Source organism: Arvicola amphibius, chromosome 12, assembly GCF_903992535.2.
Source record: "Arvicola amphibius chromosome 12, mArvAmp1.2, whole genome shotgun sequence".
In the NCBI taxonomy this organism is placed as follows: domain Eukaryota; kingdom Metazoa; phylum Chordata; class Mammalia; order Rodentia; family Cricetidae; genus Arvicola; species Arvicola amphibius.
This window is the reverse complement of record NC_052058.2, coordinates 152,050,034-152,067,069: the sequence shown is the minus strand read 5'-3', so window position 1 is coordinate 152,067,069 and position 17,036 is coordinate 152,050,034. Positions and strand designations below refer to the sequence as shown.

Below are 17,036 nucleotides of genomic sequence, written 5' to 3'. Positions count from 1 at the left end.
ATTCTCTGCATGATAAAACCTTTTTTCATTTTGATCCTTCCCCTCCTGTTTCTGTGACTGTCACTGCATCTGCTCAGTTGCCAGTGCCACAAATCTATGGGTCACCCTTTTTTCTCGTATGTCTAATTGGCCACTGATGTTTTCTCCTCTCCACTCCTTTATAGCTGTTCTCTTTGCTGTTCTATTTCAGGCTCTTGTCATTTCCTGCCTGACTGTCATAGTGACCTTTAAGGAGAAATGCTTTCTCTAATAAGAAAAAGTTAATATATTCCCATAATGTGAAATGTTGGAAACTCTAGATAAACCTGTCTTTGCAATTCTGAGATAGAAATCACTGCTAACATCGTTGTCTCTTTCCTTTTTTTTCTTTCTTTTCCTTTTTTTTTTTTTTAATTCGTTGTCTCTTCATGTATGGTTTTTTACATGTAATGGAGATAATTCTGTATGTACATCCTTTTTTCCTTTTCGTGTGTGTGTGTGTGTGTGTGTGTGTGTGTGTTTGTAGCCTTGTATGTAAAGTTCTTTTTTCTTTTTTTTAAAAATTTTTGGTAGATCCAGCTAGAGAGTTAACGCAGAGTCTTGTTCATTCCTGACAAATTCTCTACCACTGAGCTACAGCCTCAGTCTGCAATTTTTAAATAATAATTTATTTATTTAATTTTGAGACAGGATCTCACTATGTATGTAGCCTTGGCTGTCCTAGATCTTGCTGTATAGATCAGGATGGCCTCACACTCAGAAATCTACCTGCCTATTACAGAAGCTTTAAAAATAAACACATACACCAGGTGATGGTAGCAAACGCCTTTAGTCCTAGCACTGAGGGGGCAGAGGCAGGCGGGTCTCTGAGTACACAGAGAAACCAGTCTGGAAGGTGGGGAAAGAATAAACATGTACTAGCCTTGCATGGTGGTGCAAGACTGCAACCCCAGCAGGAAGAGTACTGTAAGTTCAAGTTCAACAATATAATAAGCAAACAGATAAACATGCCTGTAATCCCATCACTTGGGAGGCAAGAAGAGTATTGTGAGTTTTATGTCAGCATGGGCTACCTAGTTCAGGCTAGCCTTTGATAAAATAATAACAAAATAAACACGTTTCTCATAGTTCCCCAATTTTGCTTTACAGTGAAATTTATTTATTATGTATATAGTGTTCTACCTGCAGGCCAGAAGAGGGCACCAGATCTCATTACAGATGGTTGTGAGCCACCATGTGGTTGCTGGAGTTGAACTCAGGACCTCTGGAAGAGCTGCCAGGGCTCTCAACCACTGAGCCATCTCCCCAGCCTACAGTGAAATTTCTGAGGATTTGGTGATGCCTGCCCCCCATTCCCAGACTCTGATATGAATGGGTTTATTTGTGACCTGAGCTTGAGGATTTTATTTGTATTGTCAGGTTATCCAGTTACAAGAGAGTTTAGGGACCGCAGCTGTTACATATGTAGTCTTCAGACAACAGTGTCTGGGCCTGGATGTTCTGTCTCCTTTTATTTCCTGCTGATACTTTTAACTTTTTGTTGTTGCTGTTGTTGTTTTCAAGATAGGATTTCTCTGTGTAACAGTCCTGGCTTTGTAATCCAGGCTGGCCTCAAACTCACTGAGATCTGCCTGCCTCTGTCTCCCAAGTGCTGGCATTACAGGCGTGTGCAGCACCACCACCCAGCTGATATTTTTACTTTTTGTAATGTTTTTCTAATTGAAAACTGGAGTTTGAGTTCCTGAAGATGTAAATGCAAATCTCCTAGGCTCTTCTCAGAATCGGGTGTGAGGCAGGACAGGCAGGAGAGAAGGAGATGCTCTTCTCGGGCTCTTCCCCCTTCCTAGTTTCCGAATTTCTTAGACAGAAATCCCAGGAGTCTTTGAGCTCTCTCTTTAAAGACAAAGAAGAGACTGGAGCGCCAGTGCTCTTTGTTCTGTTTCTGACTTGATGAGCTGTTTTCCTCCCTAATCAGTTGAACTCATAAGGTCATCATGGTCTGTACCTTATAAATGGCAAGAGATGATCCGGTTCTCATTTGAATATTTGAATATGTTTAGTATTTTCAGAGGAAGCCAGAAGAAGGGCAGTGTTTTTAAAGTTCAGTCTTTTATATTGTTTGTCACTTGAAATTCTAAAAGGTTAAAGAATTAGTAACACTGCCCTTTTCAAGACTTAAGCACCTTTGAGTCATATTGCTTAAAATGGAACTAGTTAGTAAAGACTAATAACTAAAAAATTCTTTTACTAGTTGACGGGAACCAAGCTGGGTATGATGGTGTTAACATGTAATCTCAGGACTGAGGAGGCTTAGGTCAAAAAATTGCCACAAGTTTGAGGGCAGCCTGATCTACACTATGAGATTGTAACTATGCCCCCAAAATGAAGAAATGAAATCACATGGATGAAGACAACCTATTTTGAGGACAGTGTCATCTTTGGTACCACAGTTGTTAAAATACTGAGTCCATCACGGGGCATCTGGTATCTGTTGCTCTGTTGAATATCTAATTTTGAAATGTATCTATCTTTCTGTATCTCCTCCCAGTGGCAGCATGGAACCTGCGTTTCACAGAGGGGACCTCCTTTTCCTAACTAACCGTGTCGAAGATCCCATACGAGTGGGGGAGATCGTCGTCTTCAGGATAGAAGGAAGAGAGATTCCTATAGTGCATCGAGTCTTGAAGATCCATGAAAAGTACATGCCCGCTTTTCATTTGTATTTTTGAAAAGTTTTGTTTTAGAGTTTGAAGTGTTTAATTTTGATACATAAAAATTATTGAAGAGCGGGGCTAGAAAGCTGACTCAGCACTTAAGAGCACTTGTCCTCACAGAGGACCCGGGTTGGTCCTCAGCAACTACATGGTAGCTCGTAGCCATCTGTAACTTCAGTTTCGGAAAATCTGATGCCTTCTTCTGACCTCTAGAAGCACCAGGCATGTTTTTGGTGCACATTTATGCAGGCAATACACTCATCTATGTAAAACTTTTTTTGTTTGTTTTTGAGACAGGGTTTCTCTGTCCTGGAACTCGCTTTGTAGACCAGGCTGCCTCTGCCTCCTGAGTACTGGGATTGAATGCGTGCATCACCGCTACCCAGCTAATAATTTTTTTATTTTTTTATTTTTTTTTTAGTTAATAAACAAAACTGGAGATGTAACATGTAACTCAGTTGCTAGACTAAAGCCCTGGATTAGCTCCCCAGTGCTGCACTACAAAACCCAGGCCTTGGCATGCATGTCTAATCCCAGCACTTGGGAGGCAGGGACAGACAAGTTCAGGGTCATTGTTGGCTTGCATAGCAAATTGAAGTCTAGCCTGGGCTAAATGAGCCTCTTCTCTAATAATAAAACATTATAGAGAGTAGGGACCCTTTAACCTTTACTTTCCATCCAATTTTATGAATATCTGAAAGTTTGGCTTACATTTGGAAAACTGAATAGTTATTAATTCATCTGTTTCTCTGAAGATTTTTCCAGGGGTTTTTCATGTTCTTTTCTAATTCCTTGCAGGCTCCACCACATCTGGCTGGAGCATATCGGTTTCTTTGTTTTTTAAGTTTTTTGAGACAGGGTTTCTCTGTGTAGCCCTGGCTGCCCTAGAACTTGCTGTGTAGAGCAGGCTGATCTTGAACTCACAGAGAACCACCTGCCTCTGTCTCCCCAGTGCTGGGGTTCAAGGCGTGTGCCACTGCCTGGCTGGAGCATATCTTAAATCTTAATAGGTGTATTGAGGGGCAGTTGCCAGGGCAGAGTATTTGTTCTGCCACTAAGTAGATGATGGGGTGTGTGCTTTTTCAGGACACAGTAGTGAGCTGATCCCAGGCCAGCAGGAGAAAGCCTATGTGTTGTTTCCTGACAAGCAGGTCCTTGGGAATAGCCCAGCATTCCTTCCCTCCTGGCGCTTTTCTGTCTTAACTGACTCTTCCTTCCCCATGCTCTTGACTGTTCTCTTTAATCCCCTATGGTATCTCTGACATTCTTTCACTTTCCAAATTGTCAGCTACGGTTAATTTTCTCTGTATATGTTTGCATTGTTTCTGGCTGGAATCTCATTTTGAGTGTGGCATTTGCACTTGACTGTCCTGGGTGTTTGCAACACCTCCCGGTTTTCACCTGTGGTCTTAGCATCTTGGGAGTCAGTTCCTGAGTGGATATTAGTCAGCAGAAACCTGGAGCTAAGTCTCTTTTCTGTAGACTGTGATTGTTAAAGACACTTGTATTAGTTTTAGTCTGGTCTTTCGTAACTGTAAACTTAGCTTTGTTTTCAATTACATTATCAGAATTACTAGAAGTTGGGCCAGAGAGATGGCTCAGCTATTAACAGCACTTGTTGCTCTTGCAGAGGGCCCGGTTGCGTTCCACCACCCACACGGCAGGCGGCTCACAAGCCCTGTAGCCCTAGGTCCAAGGGGATCCAATGCTGTCTTCTTTCCTCTTCAGGCACCAGGCACATCCAAGGTGTACATATATGCAGTCAAACACTAGTACATAGAAAATAAATCTAAAAGCAGTTTTTAAAAAAGTTACAGGAAGTCTTACCATTCTTTAGTAGTATTAAATTCCTTGACCTCCCCCCATCTCTCCCCCTCCCCTTTCTTCCTGTTGGTTTTTTGAGATAGGGCTTTATGAAGCCCAGGCTGTCTCCTTTCGTTTCCCTGCCTTTACCTCCCAAGCATTGGGATTATAGGCATATGCTGCCATGCTCCATTTATTTGGTGCAGGGATCAAGGCCTAGTATATGCTAGGCAAGCACTCACCAAACTACATCACCAGTCCCAAGGTAACCATTTTTTGATTAGGCAAGATAGTGAGGGATTTTGCACTTTTTTTTCTTTTGGTTTTGGTCTTGTGTTTTGAACTAGGTTCTCTATGCAGCCCTGGCTGTCCATCTGGAACTAGCTCTGTAGACCCAGACTGGCCTCAAACTCACACAGATCCGCCTGCCTCTGCTTCTGAAGTGCTGGGATCAAAGGTGTGCGCCACCACCGCCTGGCTGTCATTATGACCTTTAAAACCATTTGCTTGAACTTAGATCAGTTAAGGTCCTCAGCCGCAGTTGGTTGATGTGGCTTTAATAGTTACTTGGGATGCTTTTTTGAATTACTTTTATTGTTTTTTAATTACATTTATTTATTTGGAGGGCACTACCTCCAAATATGCACTACCTCAGGTGCATATGGAGGCGAGAGGACAGCTTGGGGAAGTTGTTTCTTTCCTTGTACTGTGGTTCCTAGGGACCAGACTTATGTTGTCAGGCTTGGTGGCAAATGCCTTATCTGCTGAGTCGTCAAACTGGCTGCACCGTATAGACTCTTGCTTCACCTAGAGCTTCCTTCTCTGGCAGCCTTTGTTCCATGTGAAAATGTCCATGTTATTTAAAGGAATTCTGCTATTTGTTAGTTTTCCATGGTCTTTACTTAGACAGTTATAGCCTGAGGGATAATTTAGTATGTGCCTTTGATTTTTATGTTTGTAGAAAATTGGTTGTGCATAGCATATTTTAATATAAAATGAAGTTTATTATATATGCTAGTTTATCTGTTCAAGTAGTAAAATTTGTATGATCTAGTGTCATTTCGTGTTCTTCTAGAGCCGTGTTTATAATGCTTGAATAAGTATTTCAGCTCCTTAATGCTAGACTTCTCACTTATTCTTAATCTTTCTCTAGCTGAGCAGTCCAGCCGTAAGCATTTCTTCAGCAGTTAGCGACTCGCTGTTGGGCATGATGATTACCCAGTGCTCATTGGGAAGAACAGTTTCTCTGCATTAAGGCCGTGATGGTTTTTGGTGACTTGTGTTTCCCTTACTCTGAAGGCAAAACGGGCATATCAAGTTTCTAACCAAAGGAGATAATAATGCCGTTGACGACCGAGGCCTCTATAAACAAGGACAACACTGGCTAGAGAAGAAAGACGTTGTAGGAAGAGCGAGGGGGTGAGTACCCATGGGAAACGTCTTGAGCTTTTCACATCACTTTAAATGTGGTCTTACTGTGCACAACTGAACACATGGCAGTTGGCCCAGCTTCCACCAAGTCACCTTTTGTCCTTTAAAAAATACACATCTTAAAATGCACCTAAGCCTTACTTACGTTGTGCTTATTCCTGAGGTGGGGAATGGGTACAGATGGAGGGTAGAATGCTAGGGATGAGACTGTAAGATGGCCATCACAGTTGATGTCAGCCAGGTGTGATGGCACACACCTGTAATCCCAGCTCATGGGAAGGAGATGGACATCACAGTTGATGTCAGCCAGGTGTGATGGCACACACCTGTAATCCCAGCTCATGGGAAGGAGATGGACATCACAGTTGATGTCAGCCAGGTGTGATGGCACACACCTGTAATCCCAGCTCATGGGAAGGAGATGGACATCACAGTTGATGTCAGCCAGGTGTGATGGCACACACCTGTAATCCCAGCTCATGGGAAGGAGATGGACATCACAGTTGATGTCAGCCAGGTGTGATGGCACACACCTGTAATCCCAGCTCATGGGAAGGAGATGGACATCACAGTTGATGTCAGCCAGGTGTGATGGCACACACCTGTAATCCCAGCTCATGGGAAGGAGATGGACATCACAGTTGATGTCAGCCAGGTGTGATGGCACACACCTGTAATCCCAGCTCATGGGAAGGAGATGGACATCACAGTTGATGTCAGCCAGGTGTGATGGCACACACCTGTAATCCCAGCTCATGGGAAGGAGAGGCAAGAGGATTAAGAGTTCAAGACTAGACTCACTAAAAAACTTTGAGTTTGAGGCTAACATGGGCTACATGAGACTGCGTCTCTAAAAGCAAATCAGCTATTCAGTTCACCCCAGGAATATTGATGTCAGTAGTTGGCTAGGTTATTGGGTCCAGTATTAATGCTGCTTTAAGCATTAACTTAAGTTAATAGAGATTTATTGGGACAGTTTAAATTGTTCATCTAAATTAATTTTATTGTGTTAATTTATTCTATATTGTTTTATTTCTAGTCTTGAAGTTAATGAGGTCAAATGAAAATTTTAAATTATGTTAAGCCTGTTTATTTCAGATATTATCAGGAGAACAAATCAGTGGAGGACAGGACTTGTAAGTTATGGGTATAAAGAAGTATGGAATTACTACTTTAATATATTAATAGTATTAACGATAACTCACCTTCACTAGAGCTTGCTATATAGCAGACACTCATTGTATGTGCCTTATGAGTATTGCTTCATTTTAACCTCCAGATGACCCTAACACTCCATTCTGCAGATGAGGAAACTCATAGTCATGTTACGTGTCTAAGATCACGCTGCTGGTGGTGGGATTAAGCGGCGGAGGCTCCAGAGCCCACTCTGAGCCCTCACAGCAGAATTGCTGTCCCTCAAATGGATGGGTGCTGGTTCTTTCTAGGTGCTTCAAAGCATTCTTACTGTTGTCGGAACGTTGTCCTCACTAAATACGTCAGCTGTGCAGCAGCACCTCCCTGTGACACTGCTGTGCAGGAGTGCCTGCTGAGTGGGTGAGAGATATCAAGGAATCCAGATCAGACAAGTACCGTTGTGTTGTGTTTTGTCTGCATGTGTGGACATGCATGTAGGCGTGCATGCTTGCGTGCGTGAATATTCAACCTCAGGAGAACATTTTTTTTTTTTTAATGAGACTGGGTTTCTCTGTATAACAGCACTATCTGTCCTGGAACTTGCTTCTTAGACCAGGCTGGCCTCGAACTCACAGAAATCCGCCTGCCTCTGCCTCCCAAGTGCTGGGATTAAAGGCGTGCACCACCACCTCCTCCCGGCCCAGCCAGTGCTCCTAACTGCTCATTAGTGTGTTTACAAATTTGCCATCATTTTCAGAGTTAGCACCCCATTCTCGGGGTAGCTCATAGAGCTACTGGGTGTTCTTAGCACTGGCCCCTGGCTTATGTCTTGGTGTTCATTTGTTTGTAGACACTGTTAGAATGAGCGTCTTGTAGTTAGATATATCCAGTGGTTCTACCCAGTCTTCCCATTAATAAAGCTGAGCTACTGGATAAAACATATGCACAGTTGAAAGCTTTTTGGCAAATTTTGCTGAACTGTTTTATGTATGCCTCTTCCATTTAAGAGTGTCCCTTTAGCTGGGCAGTGGTGGTGCATGCCTTTAATCCCAGCACTCGGGAGGCAGAGGCAGGCTGATCTCCAGGTTTGAGGCCAGCCTGGTCTGCTTAGTGAGTTCCAGTACAGCCAGAGCTATACAGAAAAACCCTGTTTCAGGGAAAGAAGAAAAAAAAAAGAGTGTCCCTTTGTGTGTGTTTGGTTCTTATTGTCACAACTGTGTCTGCCTCTTCTGTCCCTTCATTGGCTAAGGATGTCTCGTTCTCTAGGTTAGAGTAGTTAGGTTTTCCTTCTCTCAAATAACGTGTCTCTCTGAAGAATTTTTTAAATTCCAATCTATATAAAGTTTAAAATAAAATCTTTAACAATATAAGCCCTTTAATGGTTTAATAAAAAATTAATAATATGAATTAGGTAACACTTCTATGAACTGTGAAACACCTGGGACACGAACAGCTGGCAGACAGGCTTCACTGTACAAACTCACTTTCCATCGATCTCCCCCAACAACTTGACACGTGTTGACGTGAGTAGCCCTCCTTGGTAGAAATTGTATTTGTAAAGCACGAAGCTGGAATTTCAGAGTGGGGCTGGACCTTACTCTTGGGGGCAGAGCATTTCTACAGGCAAGCCTGTGACTATGCTACAAATATCTTTAGGAACACCTAAGGTTCTGAACCAAAATTGTTTTTAACAATGTTACTGAAACAGAATTCACATATCTAGAGAGATAAGGTTCTCTATATTAAGGGGTACAATTCACAGATTCCAGCTTCGTGCTTTATAAATACAATTTCTACCAAGTTTGTACAGCCATCACCATCACTACTACCTCATTCCAGAACATTTCTCTCCACCTTCAGATAACCCTCCACACTCACCAGCGTTCATGTCTCACCCCTTCCTCCTGCAGCTGCTGACAGTCGCTAACCTGCTGTCTAGGGGTTGGCCTATTTGGGGTCTTTCTCCTAAACAGAATCATAGTGGTAGTCTTCTGTGTTTGGCTTCTTTCACCTCTCCTAATTTTCAAGGTTAATTCATCTTCTAGAATAAAAACTTCAGGAATGAAACTATTATTGTACCAACTAAATATTTAATAGAGATGACTCTGGAGAACCAGAAAGTTAAAAAACCTAAGAGGACCAATTAGTCCCCGGAAGAGAGCAATGGGAGGAAAAGAAGAGATCACAGAGCAGAAATGTGATGGTGAGGAAGGAATGAACTCAAGGAAAGGGAAACCAGCCTAGTGACGGTCAGAGCATCCAGACAAGGCTGTCCGACAGAAGAGGAAGTAAAATGCCAGGCAGAATGTCTGCTCTTAAAGGTTTGCCACAGCCTTTGGTGGTGGACAGAGATGCGGGTCACCCTGACTGCCTAGCGCACTCTGTATACATGCATTACAGTATGTTAAGTGGTATCCCATAAAACGCATGTAAATTACATGTAAAGAAAAAAATAAAGCATGTGTCTAGGTACAGTGGCACATATGTCATATGTATAATCCTAGCTACCTGGGAGCTGGGACGGGGTCCTCTGGAGGTGGAAGCTGTTTACAGCAGCACAGAAATTAAAATATAGGGCTGAATAGTTGACTCTGGTTAAGAGCACTGGTTATTGTTTCAAAGGACCCAGGTTCAGTTCCCAACACCCACATGGGGCCTCACCACCTCCTTGGGCACCGGGCACACTAATATAAGAAACGAGTTTGATGTGAGCTTTCTCTTGACTAAAATCAACAATTACAATTTATATGTTTTTTATGAATATACATTTTTAAATGCACTTTTTATCAGCTAGGCTTCGGAGTTGTATGCCTGTTTTAACAGGATTAAAAGTTCATGGCCAGCTTGAGCTACGTGAAATCTTGCCTCAAAAGGCAAGATTTACTTTGAAGCAGGTCATTCCAAATCCAGCTACTCTGGGGTCATCATACAGCGTTTCATTAACTTGGCTTTTGAGGTGCAGACTCCTTATTTGTTTGTTCATTTATTTTATTTTTATTCATTTATTTGATGGTTTCATTGTATAACCCTGGATGATCTGGAACTCACTTTGTAGACCAGGCTGGCCTTGAACTCCCAGAGATTACCACTGCCTCTGCTGGGATTAAGGGCATCCACCAAACCCAGATTTTTTATTAATATTTATTTTTGTAAATGTGTATGTGGTTATTTCACAACTCCAATGTGGAGGTCAGAGGATAGCCTGGGGAAGTTGATTCTTTCTTCTACCGTGTGTGTCCCAGGGCTCGAACTCACGTCGTCGGTCTCTGCGGCAGGTGCTTTATCCACTGAGCCATCTCTCCAGCCCCGTGTGTTTGTTTGTTTTTTGAGACAGGGTGTCACTATGGAGATCTGAGTGTCCTGGAACTCACTTTATAGACCAAGCTGGCCTCAAACTTAAAGCAGTCCACCTCCGTGTCTCCAAAGCTCTGGAATTATGTTCCTCTCAGCAGACGAGAATAAGACAACTACTACAGATTTTGAGCCATGTTTGGAACAAGGTTCATTAAGTACTGGCCTGGACAATAGACACTGGCTGTGTCCATACCTAGGATGCCCAGAGGATGACACCAAATTACATTAGTCAGAGGCTTATAAAGGCAAAACCCACAGGCTATGTACTACCCTTCTGCCTGTGTGTGATCAAGCACATCCTATACAGTTGTTTACAGAAGTGAAAACACATGAATTGTTATCTTACGTTAACTAAAGCTCCCAGCATTTTAGGAAGCTGTCTGTCTTTCGGCAAATGCGGATTACAGCTCAGAGGCATCTTTATATTACAGATCTCCTAAGCACAGTAATTTAAACTTAAAACATAACTTTAGCTATCATATTTATTACTCCCAACTTGCCCCAAACTTCTTAAATATATTTAGATCTACTCTTAATTTGTGTAGCATGTTTTCTTTACTGTTTGGTCTTTAAGCTGATATGTTAATCTTTTAGTGTTTTTTTTTAATATTTATTTATTATGTATACAATATTCTGACTGCATGTGTGCCTGAAGGCCAGAAGAGGGCACCAGACCTCATTACAGATGGTTGTGAGCCACCATGTGGTTGCTGGGAATTGAACTCAGGACCTTTGGAAGAGCAGGCAATGCTCTTAACCACTGAGCCATCTCTCCAGCCCCTTAGTGTTTTTTTTTTTTAAAGGTTCACTTATTTATTATGTATACAGTGTTCTGCCTGCATGTGTGCTTGCTGCAGGCCAGAAGAAGACACCAGATCTCATTACAGATGGCTGTGAGCCACCATGTGGTTGCTGGGAATTGAACTTGGGACTTCTTGAAGAGCAAGCAGTGCTCTTAACCTCTGAGTCATCTCTCCAGCTCCCTTTTTTTAAAATATATTTTTAAATGTGTTTGGCTGTTTTGCCTGCATTCATGTCCATACCACATGTGTGTTTGGTGCCAGAGGAGGTCAGAAGAGGAACCATAGTTACAGACAGTTGTCAGCAACCATGAAAGTGCTGGGAATCAGACCTGGTCCTCTGGGGAGCCTGTGCTCTTAAGTCCTGAGCCGTCTTTCTAGCCTTTACTTTCTCTTTAAATCCCAGTTGGTAATGCTGTCTCTTTAGCAGTCCTTTTGAAGTCAGTGTCTTACTCTGTGCTCTGACTGTATACATATATTGAAGTACAGTGAGAGGTACTCCATAAGAGTGTTCAAGTCTTAAATGTACACAAAAAATAAAATCCACATGCAGGTACAGTCAGTGCAGCCTCAGCCTCCCACAGAGCTTGAACAGCACTCTTGGTCACGTGAACCATAGACCTTGCTCTACCGTCCAGGTAATAACTTGGCATTGGCTGGGGCTGGAGGTAGTTTGTGAATGGCATCTGTTTACTCTTCTACAATCGCATTCTGCTTACTAGCAGCTCTGTTTAACATAGCCGTTTGTCTGAGCAGGGTGGGGAAAGTACTGCAGGTTTGGATTTAAAACCACTGGGACTAATGAAGTCTTTCCCAGAGCTTAGCAGTATTTTGTAGGTGTCTCTTTTCAGCTCTTGGGGAACCCACATGCTGACATGGATTCTCTGTAGTCCTCATGCTTGTCACCATGTCCCCGTGTCATGCACCGTATATCAGCCTAAACGCCTTGAACTTGAGTGTGCTCGAGCATCATTTGAAGAGCATCTCTTGAAGGGTTTGTTCACTCAGCAAGTCTGAACCATACGAAAGTGGTGATGCTGTGCGTGTTTGACCCCGTGTTCATGTAGCCCAGGCTGGCCTTAAGCTCTCTGCTGTAGTGAGCTCTCCACCTCTCAGACACTGGGATTACAAGGGTGCACGAGCACCCTGCTTTCGGGGCTTCATGCCTGTGTGCTAGGCCCTGCTCAGCTGCAGCCCAAAGTGATTCTAACAAGGAAGGTCCAGCTGTTAAAAACCAGTATATGGAAAGGGAGTCGGGGGAGGGGGGTAGGCAGGGAGGAGACCGGTTTAATTTTTAATAGAGAACAGGAGAAGATAGGAAGTGAGGAGAGTTCTGAACAGGAAGTGAAGGACACCTATAAAGACAGTGTTGAGGTTTGCCTGTGACTTTGATGGCAGAGGTGTTGCGTAAGAGGTAATTTCTGTTTCTGTGGCCTTTGGCATGGCAGGAAGGCTCCCTTTACAGAGTGAGAGTGGGCTGTGGTGAAGCTCAGAGTCCACTCTTCTCTGTGAGAAATGTTAGTTTGCCACACGCAGTGTGTCCAGTCTACTCTGGACCCGTCAGGGGAGGAGAAAATGGAAGAAGTTGAATGTTTCTAAATAGAAACACCATCTTTTCTCTCACATCAGTGATACCGGGTCATTTTCTTGTTCTGTCCTGAATTATTATCATCATTATAATTATTGAGTTGTTTTATTTTGTTTTTAAGATAGAGTGTCGCTAGGTAGCCTTGGTTAACTTGAAACAAAATGTAGACCAGGCTACTCTTGAACTTGAGATCCACCTGCCTCTGCCTCCCAAGAGCTGGGATTAAATGCATGCACACTATGCCCAGCCCCTGCATTGTATTCTTACAATGTTAAATTGCCTTGCATAGAGAAAATTCTGGAGAAAATGAAATTTCTCAAGAAAATGAAAAGAAAAACCTCAGATATTCAAAAATTTCATGAGGCAGTATTGGCCCAAAGACTTGGTTCAGCAGTAGCGAGTGCCTGGCCTAGCTGAAGCCTTGGGCTTGATTTCCAGCATGGTGAAACTGTGCACATGTGCATGTGAGTGTGTGTGTCCTTGTGCAAACTTGTACGTTTACTGGAGGGGTTGGATGTACAAGGCAGTGTGGCACTATGTTGGCCTTGAGGTTGCGGGGGATCAAGATTGCTGCTCTCATAGAGTCTGAAGGGGAGGCGGGTACCATATAATTGGGATACAACAAATTAGTTAAAATTGTGAGGAAAAACCTCAGTGGCAGTGTATATTTTCAGCAGGTGGTTTTGTCTAGTTTGAGGGGATGAAGAAAAAGAAGGCAATGAAAACACAGGGCTGGGGAGATGGCTCAGATCCCCAGAGCTTGGTCACCCATCTATGATTCCAGTTTGGGAAAGAAATGAAAGAATAGGTACAGCAGTCTAGAGGTGGGTGTAGAAACAGGCTTGTGGGTGATCGAGACCAGAGAGGAAGCGTTTCAAGAGCGAGTTTGTGGTCATCAAAATAAAATGCTGCAGCGGGGGGGGGGGGGGGGGCACGCCTTTAATCCCAGCACTCATGAGGCAGAAGCAGGCGATCTCTGTGAGTTCAAGGCCAGCCTGGTCTACAAGAGCTAGTTCCAGGACAGGCTCTAATAACTACAGGGAAACCCTGTCTCGAAAAAAAGAAAAAAACCAAAATAATAATAATAATAATAATAAATGAAATGCTGCCGAGGTGCTCAGGAAGATGGGGACTAAGAGCAGTCTGCTGTGTGTGCCGACAAACATGGCTCTGTAGATGTTTCAGAGCTAGATGTAGTGGCGCATGTCCTCGTCCTAGCATTTTAGGAGACTCAGGCAGGTGGAAGTAAGCTCAAGTCCAGCCTGGGCTACATTTCAAGATCCTGTCTGAAAAATACAATCAGGGTTAAGAGCTTAATTGTGTTACAGTTACACAGGCCGGTGGTGAACCCCTGAACTCTGTAAAAAGGCTCCTCTGATCGCTGACTGCTCTGCATGAAATACCTTGTAGGGCTCTGCCTTATCTCTCCATCATGACTGACAGTTCCCCAAAGGCTCGGAGGCCACACCCAACCCCTAGTCATTAGAGATACCAACTGTGCCACACACAAACCATACCGCTTGGGTGCGTGATCATGTTTCCTCATCTATAAAATGGTGATAATCCTAACTTCCTTGTAACAGGCTGATGGAAGGAGCAAATATAATATATGCAAATTGGACTTTGTACTGAAAATTAGCACTCTGGAAGGTACTGGTAACTAGTAGCCAGTAAATGTCAGCAGCTGCTTTGTTTAGGGCATTTTTCTGTGATGATAAGTTGTTTGTTTGCTTGTTTGTTCTAGATTTGTTCCTTATATTGGAATTGTGACAATCCTCATGAATGACTATCCTAAATTTAAGGTGAGATTGCCCTACCGTGTGTTTGAATAAAAATGCAGTGCTCTTGGGTTTTGGGTACTGAGCATGTGTGAGGAGGCCCCAAATTCAGTTCCCTCCCCCACAGTAGCTTTCATTTAATTTTGGAAACTGTTAAATGGATTACAGTTAAAGCATGCAGGCATGATTAGATGGTTGAACCATTGCCTCTGGTCACAGAAGAGTTAATTAACACTGAAGACTTAAGAGCTGTTGGCAGTGCCCTGACCGTGCTTGTTTCGTTTTCTAGTATGCAGTGCTGTTTCTGCTGGGTTTATTTGTGCTGGTCCATCGTGAGTAAGAAGTCGGCCGCGCTGTTCCTGGAAGATGCTGTGCTTTTTGTTACTGGCTGTTTGGAGTAGATCCTGGTCTGTGATTGGCGGATATTCGGAGGACACACATGTTGGCGCTTCTTGGTAGCACTGGTTTGCATTAGTTTCTGTTTCCACACCTGAGGATGTGTGGGCGGGTGCACGTGCACCGTGGAGTGCACTCGAGGGGACTTCCAGTCACAGGATTTCACTCTTCACACTTTTGTACACCAGTGAATTTTTATATTAAAGGTCGAGCCAAAGCCCCCAGTGTTTGTATTCTGAAGCCAAGCTTCACTTCAAAGTGCCTACAGAGTTCTGTGGATGAAAACACAGCTCTGCGCGAGCTTACGGTCGTCCTTCCCTAGAGCAGGAGGGCACATGCTGAGGTGGTCGGAAGTCTTCACTTTTCAAAATTTTAAATAAAAGACTTTGCACATTGATCCCCTTTCCCGGAATTGTGTTTGTTGGGAAAGCTTCTGAAATGTGCCTTCCTTGGCCGGTTATTAATGCCCATTATGGGTTTACACAGGCTTGGATGTGGCTGAGCATGGAGATTACATGCTTGTTAACCCAGAACCTGGGCTGTCTCAGCACCAGAAACTGGAAGATCAACTCTAGGTTATCCTCAATTCCATTGTGAGTTCAAGACAACCTGGCTATTGAGATCTGTCTCGAGAAGCTAGAAAGGAGAAAAGGCTCTAGTATGAACTGTCCTTCAGCTAAGGTTGGCCAAATACTAGCAAATGAGCTTTTGTTTAGGTTTGTTTTTGTTTTTATGAAGCCAGTGTAGCCATTGACGTTCATAGGAAATCTTAGTCATACAATTGATTCTTCACTGGGGTGTGACTCAGAGGTGTGCAGTCCCAGGTGCTGTGATTGAGAGCTTCACCTGGCTGTGGAAACACCTGACCCTTGTCCCCTGGAGGCCCTCTCAGCACGTTCCTCACTATCAGCATTCGGATGAGGCCCTGGTGGCACAGGAGACCAGTATTGTACCCGCTGCAATTCTGATTTCCTAAACCCATTCTTTTTAGTGACTGGCTCTACATTCTCTCTAATGCAGGCTTAAGGAGATAGTTTGAAGTTGTGACTAAAACCCAACTGTGTTTTCTTTTCATTTTGAAGCCACCTGGGAAACAGAATGTAGGGTAAGCCAATATACACTAGTCCCAAATCTTCTAATTCTGTCTGTCTTGTTTAATGTGGAATCTTAGAGCAAGCAAGTTTTCGGTTGGGCACATGGTCAGGCTCTGTTTACTCAGCTGAGGTGACAGCCTGTGCTGTATTGCTAATGGAGTAGACAAGCTTCCCGAGCCTTTCCCATGGAGAATGCTGCCATCTGAAACCCATTAACTAGGCCTACCCTTCAGACTTTGCATATGGATGCTTAATGCTTAACTCTTAACAGATGGCTTTTTCAACCTGTGGGGCTTCCATTTCCTCATGATCCCTGAGGGTGCTCATGCTCAGAGCTCCAGCTGCCTCTCCAGCACAGATTATCACTCAATTTCTTCCTCGCTTGTTGTGTGTGGGAGACAGGGCTACATTCCTCCTGCTCAGTGCCCTGCCTCCTTTGCCTCCTTTACAGATGCTCTTGTTATCAAAAAAGACTAAATTTCTCTTTAAAAGTGGCCAGACCATTTAAAAACATTTGAATCACTCTATTAGCCAATTTTTATATTGTTGAAGGATAGAACATAAGACTTAAAACTAAGAGTTTGGAGGGGGGAGAAGTTAGAGAAAAAGGGCTCAGCACTTAGGAGCACTGGCTGCTCTTACAGGGGACCTGGTTCTGTTCTCAGCTTTCACATGGCTGCTCACAACCACTGTATCTCTGGCTCCAGGGAAATCTGATGCCCTCTTCTGGCCTCTGTGAGCACTGCAGGTTTATGGTATTCATCCATATATTCAGATAAAATACACAAAAAAATAAAGGTTGGAAAGACGGTTCATTGGTTAAGAGCACACACTGCTCCTGTAGAGGATGGGAGTTCAGTTCCTAACACCCACGAGGCAAGTGGTGAGTCCAGTTTCAGGGGCTCCAGTACTGCCTTCTGTCTTCCACAAGCATCCGCATACATGCATACATGCATGCATGCATA

General features: G+C 43.4%; 1 protein-coding gene across 1 annotated transcript in view; it reads left to right on the top strand.

Moving 5' to 3' along the window:
• Sec11a (SEC11 homolog A, signal peptidase complex subunit) overlaps positions 1 to 15,374 on the top strand; it is a 40,485-nt gene extending 25,111 nt beyond the window's left edge. The window contains exons 3-6 of the mRNA XM_038314021.1: positions 2,528 to 2,677; positions 5,796 to 5,915; positions 14,548 to 14,605; positions 14,871 to 15,374. Of these exons, the coding sequence (XP_038169949.1) occupies positions 2,528 to 2,677; positions 5,796 to 5,915; positions 14,548 to 14,605; positions 14,871 to 14,921 (379 nt within the window). The 3' untranslated portion in view covers positions 14,922 to 15,374. The remainder of the gene's footprint in view (positions 1 to 2,527; positions 2,678 to 5,795; positions 5,916 to 14,547; positions 14,606 to 14,870) is intronic.
• Positions 15,375 to 17,036: the final 1,662 nt, after the last annotated feature.